Source organism: Artemia sp. Qi Xiang Cuo, chromosome 2 (genome assembly GCF_049724085.1).
Source record: "Artemia sp. Qi Xiang Cuo chromosome 2, ASM4972408v1, whole genome shotgun sequence".
NCBI classification, from domain to species: Eukaryota; Metazoa; Arthropoda; class Branchiopoda; order Anostraca; family Artemiidae; genus Artemia; species Artemia sp. Qi Xiang Cuo.
In genome coordinates this window covers 40,245,862-40,258,081 of record NC_142795.1, presented here as the reverse complement: position 1 = coordinate 40,258,081, position 12,220 = coordinate 40,245,862, and the positions used below count along the sequence as shown (strand labels likewise).

General features: G+C 35.4%; 1 protein-coding gene across 2 annotated transcripts in view; it reads right to left on the bottom strand.

The window, feature by feature from the left end:
* The window catches only part of LOC148955225 (midasin), a 348,425-nt gene that overhangs the window by 321,982 nt on the left and 14,223 nt on the right, over nucleotides 1–12,220 (bottom strand). For both annotated transcript variants that reach the window (XM_089100939.1, XM_089100949.1), the window contains exons 3-5: nucleotides 11,181–11,390; nucleotides 8,122–9,336; nucleotides 5,802–6,346 (exon numbers count right to left, since the gene is read on the bottom strand). In XM_089100939.1, coding sequence (XP_088957065.1) covers nucleotides 5,802–6,346; nucleotides 8,122–9,336; nucleotides 11,181–11,390 — 1,970 coding nt within the window. The remainder of the gene's footprint in view (nucleotides 1–5,801; nucleotides 6,347–8,121; nucleotides 9,337–11,180; nucleotides 11,391–12,220) is intronic.

Below are 12,220 nucleotides of genomic sequence, written 5' to 3'. Positions count from 1 at the left end.
GCTCATTCGATTGGAAATTCAAAGGGCTAGTACCCTTTTTAATAGTCGAAAGTGATTTGAGTGCAACTAGCCCCTCCCCCCCTCACGCCCTTCATTCCCCCAAACACATCCAATCAAAATTTTGAGATAGCCAATTTGTCCAGCGTAGTTGATTTCCAGATAGAAAATATGTTTTTCAGGAGGACACTTCCCTACAACCCTCAGGGCAAAGGTTTTAAGTTATGCCCTGGGGGCATATGAGGTTTTTTATAGTAGGTGTTGTCGTAGAAACTTCAAAACAGGCCCATTCGATTGGGAATTCAAAGGGATAGTGCCCTTTTTAATAGTTGAAAGTGATTGGAGTGCAACTACCCCCCACGCCCATTATTCTCCCAAACATATGCAATCAGAACGTTAGATAACCATTTTGTTCAGCGTAGGCTAGTTGATTTCCAGATAGAAAATATGTTTTTTAGGAGGAAACTCCCCCAAAACCCTCAGGGCATTGGTTTTAAGTTATGCCCTGGGGGCATACAAGGTTGTCATAGAAGGCGTTGTCGTAGAAACTTCAAAAAGGCTAATTCGATTGGAAATTCAAAGGACTAGTGCCCTTTTTAATAGTCGAAATTGATTGGTGGGCAACTAGCCGCCCCCCCCCACGCCCATCATTTATGATAGAAAATATGTTTTTGAGGAGGACACTCCTCCACATCCCTCAGGGCAAGGGTTTAAAGCTGTGCCCTGGGGGTATATAAGGTTTTTAAAGAAGGCGTTGGCGTAGAAAGTTCAATAAAAGCTCATTCGACTGAAATATCAAAGGGCTAGTGCCCTTTTTATTAGTCAAAAGTGATTGGAGGGCAACTAGCCCCCCCCCCCTCCACACCCATCATTCCCCCAAACACATCCAATTTAAATTATGAGATAGCCATTTTGTTCAGGGTAGTTGATTTCCAGATAGAAAACATATTTTTCAGGAGGACACTCACCCCGAACCCTCAGGGCACGGATTATAAGTTATGCCGTGGGGGCATAAAAGTTTTGTATTGAAATTTTTGTTGTAAAAAATTGAAAAAAGGCTCATTCAATCTGAAATTTATAGGACTAGTACCCTTTTTAATAGTCAAAAGTGACTTTAGGACCACTAACCCCACTTTGTTGCCCAACTTTTTCCAAAACACATCCATCAAACATTTGAGACAGACGTCATGTGCTACAGTGTTACTAGTTTTGGAATGTGGGTCTTAAAGCGGAACAACCCCTCCCCCCACCAGCCTCAGGGCAGGGGCTTCGAGTTATGCCCTGGGGGCATATAAAGTATTTATTGAAAGCGTTGTCGTAGGAACTTCAAAAGGGCTCATTCAATTGGAAATTGAAAGGGCTAGTGCCTTTTTAATAGTTGAAAGTGATTAGATAGCGATTAACGGCCCTCTCACGCCCACCATTTTCCCAAACACATCCCATCAAAATCTTTAGATACCCATTTTGTTCAACGTAGTTGAAATTTCTGGAAATTAGGTCTTTTAGGATGATAAACCCCTCAGAGCCCTCAGTGCAAGGGTTGTAAGTTATGCCCAGGGGCATATAAGGTTTATATAGAAAGTTGTTTAGTATGATTTATAGAATAGATTTTAGTCTTCCTCAAATCCAATTTTTATATGTTTAAAAACTAAATGTTGACTTAAGATTAAATTAAAATGCACTGTGATAATGCTAATTCCCAATAAGGCATCTCAGCAGTATCCCAAGAGCGACAGAGCGTATTATGTTCAAACGTTTGTGGCTACTTCTGCCCTTAAAATTTAACCAAATCCAAATACCGAAAGTTTATCAAAGCTATCAAAGAAAGTAAACAGATTTTTTTGCAAATGGTATCAAGTTTTCCATTTATGGTCGACTAGAGAAGCTATGAAACTAAATTAAACAGTACTATTTTTTTTCAGATTTTTAAAAGGGTGTATGCTGTTAAAAAATGCTGAAAAATTTTCTCCAGCATACAATTAGCGGGCCAAACTATAAGGTCTTAAAAACGAAAAGATATAAAGAATTGTTTTCCTTTTTATTGAAAACACTATGACAATATAAGACAAACAAAATTTAATTAAAGAACGATTTCATAGAATGCGTTTTCCACAGAACAGTAAATGACCTAATTAAACAAGAAATGAGCAAAACTAAAATCAAATGATCTACCAAGCGTGAAATTACCACAAATCAGCATTGATAAATAAATGAAACCCAAAACGAACAGAAATTACAATAATTAACCGAGTCAAACTCAAAACGAGCAGAAATTAACATAAGTTGGGCGCAAAACACCTATGCCTTCCCAAGGCCAGAACAAAATTTGCAATTTACTGAAAAAATAAAAATGAAAGTACATTGTCAGTTTAATGTAAATATACTGATATTTAGTAATCAAAATGTTAATATTATTTGATTTATTAAAGTTATAAAAGTAAAAACATTTATATTTTTTTAGTAAAGTGCAAATTTTGTTCTGGCCGTAGTTTCACGCTTGGTAGATTATTTGATTTTAGTTTTGCTCATTTTTTGTTTAATGGAGTTCTTTACTTTTCTTTGAAAAACTTATTTTGTGGAAAAAGTTTTTTTAATTAATGACTTTAAAAGGCAAAGAATTCCAACAAGGTTGAACATATAAAGATTTCAACTTATGTTTTACCCAGTGTAAGTACGGTGGTTAAGTTGCAAGAGAGTAAAGTTATACCAGGGTTCAGTTGCAAGGTGGTTCAGTTGCAATGGAACCACCAAAACCACAAGAAAGTGTGGTTTACCTTGGAAGGCCTAGTTGTCCTTATTAGTCAATAGGTAGTAATGTTTTGACAGGCGAAAAATCTAATCAACATTTTCTAATTACTTTGCTTGATTATTATCAAGTTTAAACGTGCTGCCCCAAAAACTTCATAACTCCACAATAGCCTTTACAACAAGAGAAAAAAGAAGAAAGAGTAGAAAGTTGCGGTTTTAGGTAGCCCAAATTATATTATTATATAAACTAAAGTATTATATTTTCATCATATTTTGGCATATTTCAATAGGATTAACATAACTTACTTCATGGGTGTGTTCTGTATAATTAACAAGTGCCTCTTTATTTTTAAGAAGCAATAAAACCGATGCCTATCGAAATTTGTGAAGAGTGGGCCACACTTTTGCCATGGAATTATAAAAAAGCCATTTTCAAAATTGTCGCTAGTATCACTTGGGAACAGGGACGAAGCAAGGATTGTGTTCCATTCTCTGCATTAAGATGCATAAGGGCATTTCTCAAACTCTCAAGGGTAATTTTCGCTTGAGAAAAAACAAAACATCAATCTGGGTATTTTTCCACATCTAGGAGGTAATTTTACCCCCTTCCTGTAGGTGTACCTGCAAAGAACATGGTAAAGAAACAAAACAATCATTAATTACAATGATAAAGAGTATTAAAATCCTAGTGATTTATGTGCTAATTAAGTGATTTTTTTCAGAGCACTAGACGTTTCAATTTCCAATCGAACGATTCCTTTTTGAAGTTTCTACGACAGCGCCTTCAATAAAAAAAAAACCATATGTGCCCCCAGGGCATAACTTACAACCCCTGCCCTGAGGGCTTTGGGGGACTGTCATCCTCAGAAACATAATTTCCGGACTTTATAACTACTTCGAAGAAAATGGCTATCTCAAAATTTTGATCGGATGTGTTTGGGGAAATGATGGGTGTAAGAGGGGTTTTAGTTATCCTCCAATCACTTTCGACTATTAAAAAGGGTACAAGCTTTTCTGATTTCCAATCGAATGAGCCCTTTTTGAACTTTGTACAACATCACTATCTATAAAAACCTTATATTCCCCAATGGCATAACTTACAACCCGTGCCCCGAGAGCTCTGAGGGGGTTATCATCCTCAAAGACCTAATTTCTAAAACTTTTAACTACGTTAAACAGAATGGCTATCTAAAAATTTCAATTGGATGGGTTTGGGGAAAAGGTCGGCATGAGAGGGTGGTTAGTTGCCCTCCAATGACTTTTGACTATTAAAAAGGGCACTAGCCCTTTGAATTTCCAATCGAATGAGCCCTTTTTCAAGTTTCTACGACAAAGCTTACAATAAAAACCTTATATGCCCTCAGGGCATAGCTTACAGCCCTTACCCTGAGGGCTGTGGGGGGAGTGTCATCCCAAAAATACACTGGCCGGACCTTTCAACTACTTTGAACAAAATGGCTATCTCAAAATTTTTATTGGATGTGTTTGGATAAATGGTGGGCGTAGAAGGGGTGTTAGTTGCCTTCCAATCACTTTCGACTATAAAAAGGGCACTAGCCATTTAAATTTCCAATCAAGTGAGCCGCATTTGAACTTTCTACGACATCGCTTTCTATAAGAACCTTATATGCCCCCAGGGCATAACTACCAACCCTTGCCCTGAGGACTGTGGGGAGGGGGTTGTCATCCTCAAAGACCTAATTTCCAGAACTTTCAACTACGTTAAACAAAATGGCTATCTCAAAATTTTGATTGGATGTGATTGGGGGAAAGGTGGGCATGAGAGAGGGTTAGTTGCCCTCCAACCAGTTTCGACTATTAAAAAGGGCAATATCCTTTTGAATTTCCGTTGGAATAAATCCTCTTTAAAGTTTGTGTAAGAACGCTTTCACTAAAGACCTTATTTGCCCCCCGGGGGTAGCCTACAACCCTTGCCCTATGGCCTGTGGGGGAGTCTCCTCCTCAAAAACCTCATTACTATGTGGAAATCAACTATGCTGAACAAAATTGATATCTAAAATTTAGGATTGGATGTGTTTGGGGAAATGGTGGGCGTGGAAGGGGTGTTAGTTGCCTTCCAATTACTTTCCTCTATTAAAAAGGGCACAAGCCACTCCAATTTCCAATCGAATGAGCCCTTTTCCAAGTTTCTACGACAACTCCTTTGATACGAATTGCCCTGGTCTAAAGGAAAAAAAAATTGTGCCAACATCGTTCTTTACTTAGGCAGCGCGATTGCGCTGCCTATGAAATAGAATCAAAGTGTTTAACCTTCAATTACAAAAGACACAACTAACAGATGCTATGTTACGAGGAAGAGTACCTTAGTTTGTAAACGCTCCAATTCTAGAAACCACTTAGGTTTTATATCTTAGGTTTTCTGCTTAGAGGCAGTGATAGAGGCAAAGGTGCATTTAAAAACTAGCACCATTTATTTGGGGGTCAGGAAATAGAGAATAAAGTTGGTTTTAAGAACACAGCGTGTTTTGAGACTGTCTTTAAGGAACGTATGGTATTTTTTTCTTGGGGCATACCATTTTAAAATTTTCGATAATGAATTTTGATTGTTTTTCAAAATAGGACATTGACAAAATTATAAAACCGAAATCCATAGAAGGGCAGTAGAATCTCTCAGGTAAAATCTAAATCAATCATCTTCAATAGCTTTAACAGTTCACTAAAAGATTCACTAGCTTCAAAGCGCGTAAATGAACCAAGTTTCTTAAACACATAGGATGTTTTGTTGCATCATCAAAAAACAAACTACCCTTCAAAAAACCAAGAAACTGACATTAAGTGCAAATACTAAACTATGCTGAAAAATTAGTCGAACTATTTCAAATATAAATGTGCATAAAAGATCTTATTGAAGTACACGTTAGTAATATTTCAATTGACTCAACAAGAATTTAATCTTCACACCCGCACTTCAAAACTGTTATTATAACTCGATAAAAATTATCATTTGATTATTATCATTTCGTTTTTTTTAATTTGCATATTAAAGATAAAAAGTAACGTAAAGCCTAAATTGTGTAAAGTTAGACTCGTCATACCATTTTTGACCGCCTTGACTAAGCTGCCTTCAACGAATGCAAAAGCCAGTGTACTTTCTAAACTTTTTACTTGTGCCTTCAACTGCATAATACGAATTCCAAGCTCCTCCCATTTCTTCAAAATGTCTGATTTATCTTGAAATTTTTTCACTGCTGCCTTTTGACTATGCAGCATTAATGTAAACAGATCTTGCCATCTATGATTACAGAATGTTTTCATGACATGTCCCAAAAATTTTGAATTCTCTTGAAGCAAAAATGATTGTCCAAAGAGTTCTTCAAATGCATCTCGCACAGGAGCAACAACATGCCGTATTTCAACAGGCTTGTAACCACCAACTAAATCAGCACTATCACTTTGCTGATTCATATTAACTACAGTAAGCTTATGATTTGTAACATTTGCTAAGTACTGAACAGTGGTTGTTTTCGCACAGCCAGTTTCTCCAACCAGGAGCACAGGTTCATTGTTTTTAATAGAAATGGCTACTCTTTCAAGAAGTATAGCAGCTTGCCGTGTGTAAGAGAAAGTATAATTTCGTGACCTGAAAAAGGAATAAATAATGCAGCTAAATAAATAAAGAAAGAGTACATAGATAATACATAAGTAAATAAAATAGAAAGAATGGACGAAAAGTAGAGTTACGGCTACTTCATTATCAGTTTAACCGTCACAATCGACGTTTTAGATGTAAATTATGGAGAATAATGCTGAGCCTTTATTACGTCCTACTAACATTAAATACTTTCTACGTTTGTTTTTGGCTTACAGTGGCCCTGAATAGTGGATAATGGAAAACAATTAAAATTCAGAGAAATTTTGTGGACACTTAACCAGTATTGGAAGTTGGGAGTAATGGGCTTGTTCAAAGAACTTGGCAAGAAGCCAATTATACTCTCTTTCCTGGAAAGGAATATGGCGGTCATTCAATGCTACTCTACCTTCCAAATCAATATTGTGGGAAGGCTTGAAAAATACTCTCTTACTGTCAGTGCATAATGTGGAGGTGCTCCATTTTGCTGGAAGTATAATTCTTTGCAATTAATTTTGGTTCTGAGTTGTCCTACTCGTCATAAAGCATTTTGAAATAATTATCTTCAGTAACAATTCCATAAATATAGCACTATCAACTTAAATACGAGCTTACAATTCCACGTAACGTTATGGTTTATTTTAATAAATGAAGTAAATAAATCAGTTCCTCATTTAGTTTATTATGTGTACTTTCAAAAATACCCTTCTATTTTTATTTATGAAAAGAAAAAAAAACAACAACAACAGCAGACTAGTGATATGATATGATATTGGTATGCGCGTTATTATATTCATAAAAAAAATATGATTTATTTTTTCAAAACCATAGGATTAGTGCAACACAATTTGTCTTTGTAGCTCCGTGCTTGTGATGACAAGTCTTATTTTTATATTTTGAGAGAGTCCTTACTGGAATAGAAATTTTTAATTTATCAATTCAAACATACGGGTCACTTTGGGCATAGCTTTCTTAGGCAAAGAGAGTCAGCAAATTATTCACAGATAAAAGCGTTGAAACACACACAAGCTAAATGAGAAGGGGCGAGGTCAGGTTCTGGCCTTCCTGAACTCTAAAAATTTGTATAACTATTGCAACTGTTAATATATAGTTATATAATAGTTATACAAATTTGTATAACTATTACAGGTCCCATCGACAGACTAATATCCACCAAATTAAAATACAATTTTATGAACTATCCTACAGCCCATTTCAGCACATAAAACAAGTAAATTTACTTAAGAAAACGAAGTAAGTGCCAAAAACACAGCCCTTTAAAGGGGTTACAGTTACAGTCAATTTTTTGTGATCTTCCAAGCTATACCACTGACGAAAATAAAATTTAAATTCCTGACACCCAAATGAGTTTTGAATACTTTTTTGTTATTACTTTTTAAGACTAAAATCTGGAAACAGTAACTGTTCATAGTCAACCATTGCATCAGAAATATTTCTAATAAAAACTTGACTAGATGGCGGAGCTACCTAAAGTTTTATAACAGCTATCAACACCTCAAAAAAGATAAAATAGATCGATACCCTAAAATACCCAATCAAGTTTTGAGCTTTTTTAAGCCTGATATTTATAAACTGCAGATTACTGATAGCCAACGGTTGCATCAGAAATTTCTAATACAAACTTGATAAGGTGTTTAGGCTAAAGCCTCATAACTGTGATCCATACACCAAAAAATAGGCATTTTTGGATTTTTTTTTTTATTTTACTAGAGATTATAGAGCCACGAGGGTGAAGAGGAAAAGAATAAACTTGAGAAAATTCTTACTCTTTATACAGCAAATTGGATGGCACGATGGGTAGTGAAACACGACCAATACTAATCTTCTTGTCATTAATATCTACAGCTGGTTTATGAGAGTTGACATAAAACTCCGCTTTAGCTTTCAATATATTCAATCTGCTCCCAATCATTTCAGCAGCTGGGAGACGTGTCTCGTTATTTACAAGATAACCACAGAAAATGTCTAGAGCATCTAAAAACGCATTATGCTGAGATGTTGAGGATGTTACATCAAAATGTTCTGTCATCCTTTTGCACCATTTTAGCAAATCACGGGTTGAAACGAGTCTTGTTTCGCGTGACTTTATATTTACTTCCATATTGTCTTGACACCCAGAAACAAGAAAAAAATAGACTTCAAGCAAACGATCACACACTGTTCTAAGGACAGGATATTTTGTATTAAGAACAATTTTCAGTTCTTCTCTTGAGAGTGGTTCAACATGAATCTTTCTTAAATATCTTTCAATGATATGAAAGTGCCCAAGGTGTTGTTTATACAGCCCTGTAGTACCAGCTACTAGCCTTTGTGTCAGGAAAATCTGGAATCCTGGCGCTGCTCTAATGCTTTCGCCCCTTCCAGGTAGTAGAAGAGACCTTGACTCAAGCACAGGAAGTAATACACTAATAACATCCATTGAGGCATAATCCACATCTTCAAGTAAAATCCAATTTCCCTCGGCGACAGCTTGCGCTAAGACCCCAGGCTGCCAAACAAATTCTCCTGGTATGTCTGTACATCTATAAGTTCCGACTAGGACCTTGCTATCAGTTTGGTCTCCTAGTTGAATTTTCGTGTATTTTGATGTATTATAGCGACCAGTTATCATAGCCAAATGATCAACAAGAGAGGTCTTTCCAGAGCCAACAATGCCTTGAATGAGAATGGGAGAATCTTTAGCAATAGCCAGTGCTAAGCTTCTTAAATGTTCTTTAGTTGAGTCAACAGTAACAAGGCAACCCTCCCTACAAAGTGACTTGTTTTCAATAAATAATTCAATCCCGTCAATTGATAATACACTGGGTAACATAGGGATGTCTGCTATTGTAGTTGAATTTTCTATTGGCGGGGATTTCTTTTCTCCTAAATTTTTCAGCAAAAATTTTATGTGTTCCTTTCGAGTTATATGTCCTGAATGTAACGCCATTTGCTGTGTCTCACTCAAATTGAAAACCATGGACAAGGTCTCACAAGCATACCTGAAAAGGGGAAAAGGATTAGCTGTCTAGAAAAGTGAGTGATTTAGGAATTATATTAAAGGAAGAATTAAATGATCTGAAACAGTTTAGAATCAGTCCCTTCTCCTGCTAAATGTACAGTTGGATTTGTCTGGCTCAGTTTACTTTCGATTTTTAGGTAAAACCCACGTTCTATCCAAGTACTTTTAGTCCAAAATGGACTGGTTTAACTTAAAAAGAAATGAAAAAACTTACAATATATTAACAAATCTATGACCTTAATGGGCAAAAGAATTAAAAAAAAAGATATCTCAAGCTATTGCAGATTTTTCATGTTTGCATTGCTTTTTTTTTCTTTTGTTTTTTAGTGAACACTATCTAAATGATCCCATAACACCCATATACACACATGCATGCATGTTATATGTGTATGTATGCACATATAACAGTTGGTGGACTGTGTCTCGGACTAACAGAGCTAGATCTGAAACCGCTCTCCTAAGGCCGAAACAACTAAGTTCTGAAAGATATATATTCAAAAATCCTGATAACAATATACAAGTATATATATATATATATATATATATATATATATATATATATATATATATATATATATATATATATATATATATATATATATTTTTTTATATATATAATTATTTATTTACCCACCATCTAAAAAAGATTATAGTAGAGCAAGGAAAAAGAAAACCCACAAATTTTAACCCATCAATAAAAAGAAACACTTAAGTTATTACTGGAGAAAAAGGTCGTCTATTTATTATTGCTTTTATCATGATTCTCGACCACTCTTTTACTGGATTCATAATTCCAAATGTTTCCGAGACGGGAATTTTGGGAGCTTACTGCTTAGGAATAAACAATAGAAACGTTGTGTATCTGAAATAGCACTAATTGAATTTATTGGTGTCACTCTCGGCATGTAGATTAAACGCATCGACGAGGTAAATAACATGAAATTGACACACTGAACGATAAATTGAAGCAAGTGATATCCTGAAGTATCGCCCCCGATTTGAAAGAACAGTCCCGTAAGCATATTTAATGGCGGCGGTTGTATGCTTCAGAATGGTTAGCCCGGCTTTGTAGAGCGTTTCTGAAATCATTATGTCCAGGCATTTAAAGTCTGATACGGCAGGAACTGAATGTTTTCCAAGGCTAACACTGTCACTTTTAGTCGTGTTGAAAGTTAGAAACTCACACTCTTCGATATTAATAAAAGATCCGATAGACCGAAATCACTTTGCAGTCTATTCAGGTTATCTTGCAAGTCTGCCTTCGACCTGCTGAGAAGAAGAACATCATCGGCGTAAGCTATGTAAATTAAATCTGTACCGTGAAGTAGAAGAGATGAAGAGATGTGGTTCAGAATCTTACAGATTCCATGTTTGAAAATGACAGGACTTGCCTTGACAGGACACTGCCTTGCCTCACGCCTCTTTTGACTTTAACTGGATCTAAAACTGTGCCTCTCCATTTGGCAGACATTGTCGAATTTGCACAACAAAATTTTATAGTTAATAAAAATAGAGCATCAAAAGATTGCATGTGATTAATTCTATCGAGCGCGTACGATAAAACAACAGTGCACATATAAAGAGGTGAGTTTTTTCTCTCAAAATCCATTAGCACATTTTCTAGTAAAAAAAATTAGCACACTTTCTAGTAAAAATTTTCATGTGCCTCTGGTTGTTTAACATCCCTTTCTTTTGGAAATTATTTTACATACGTAAAAAAATAATCAGATATAATTTGCTTTGAATTATAAATCTAATCGAACCACATTCCGAATATCAGGAAAATGATTAGATTCGGATAAGAGCATAAGGAGAGTAACTTACCATTTAGTTTCAGCATTTGAACTAGACAAATATTGAAGAAATGGAGCCCAGTCCCAGTTATGTGCTATATCCTTGTCGCAAATCAGCAGCTTATATGTAGACCGAGTTACCGTCAAGTCGCGATTCATTTTTGACTTCCTTTTTTTAGCAGGAGGTGGTTCCTCGGATATGAAAGGAGGAGGGTGAGTCCCGAAATAAGACATTGCAAACCTGCAAATACAAAGGTAAAATAAAATCCACTAAAAAAGTTAATGATTTACAAAGCAAGAACTTTGATAGTTTTGTCATGAATAAATCCAGGAAACACAAATTATGAAATAATTACATTGAAGCTATCTCTTGACAGAGAGTAAAAATACCTTAAACACATTGAAATCAGTTATTGTTACATAACAAATATTACCGGGACAAAATAATCAGATGCAAAGATCAATGTTTTAAGTGTTTTAATTTTACTTAAACACATTTTCCATGAAGTATTTGATACTCAACACTGAGATATAATAGCCAAGAACTTGAACATTTCAACAATCATAGAATTTGTTAAGTACTACTAGTCCATTTTGAACATACGAAACTAAGATAAAGGTTTTTGCAGGAGGGGTACAGAGCAAATTTAAACTTAAAACAAGGCCTGAACTACCTTATATAGGATGTCAAATCAAAAACAAGCAAAAATTATTATGAATGAAGAAATGAAGCTTAAAAGGAACAAAAATGTCAATTAATAATGAAGCCATGCTTAAAAACAAACACAACTTACTACAAATAAGAGTGCTACTCGAAAAAAGGATTCCTGGAAATTTGGGCATTATTTCATTTTAATTTTACAAAAAGAAAAAGTATAAATAAATTCTTTTTCAAGATTAAATGCGAATGACACCAGCCTTTTGGAGATGTGGGGGTAGCGACAAGACTCTTATTTTTGGTGGTTTATGGTTGGACATTTTGAGACCTCCAATGCTGCAGATTGAAACGGAGGACTCTGATTTTCAACAAGGTGAAGCCCTTCCAATATGTCTCAACATATACTTCATATT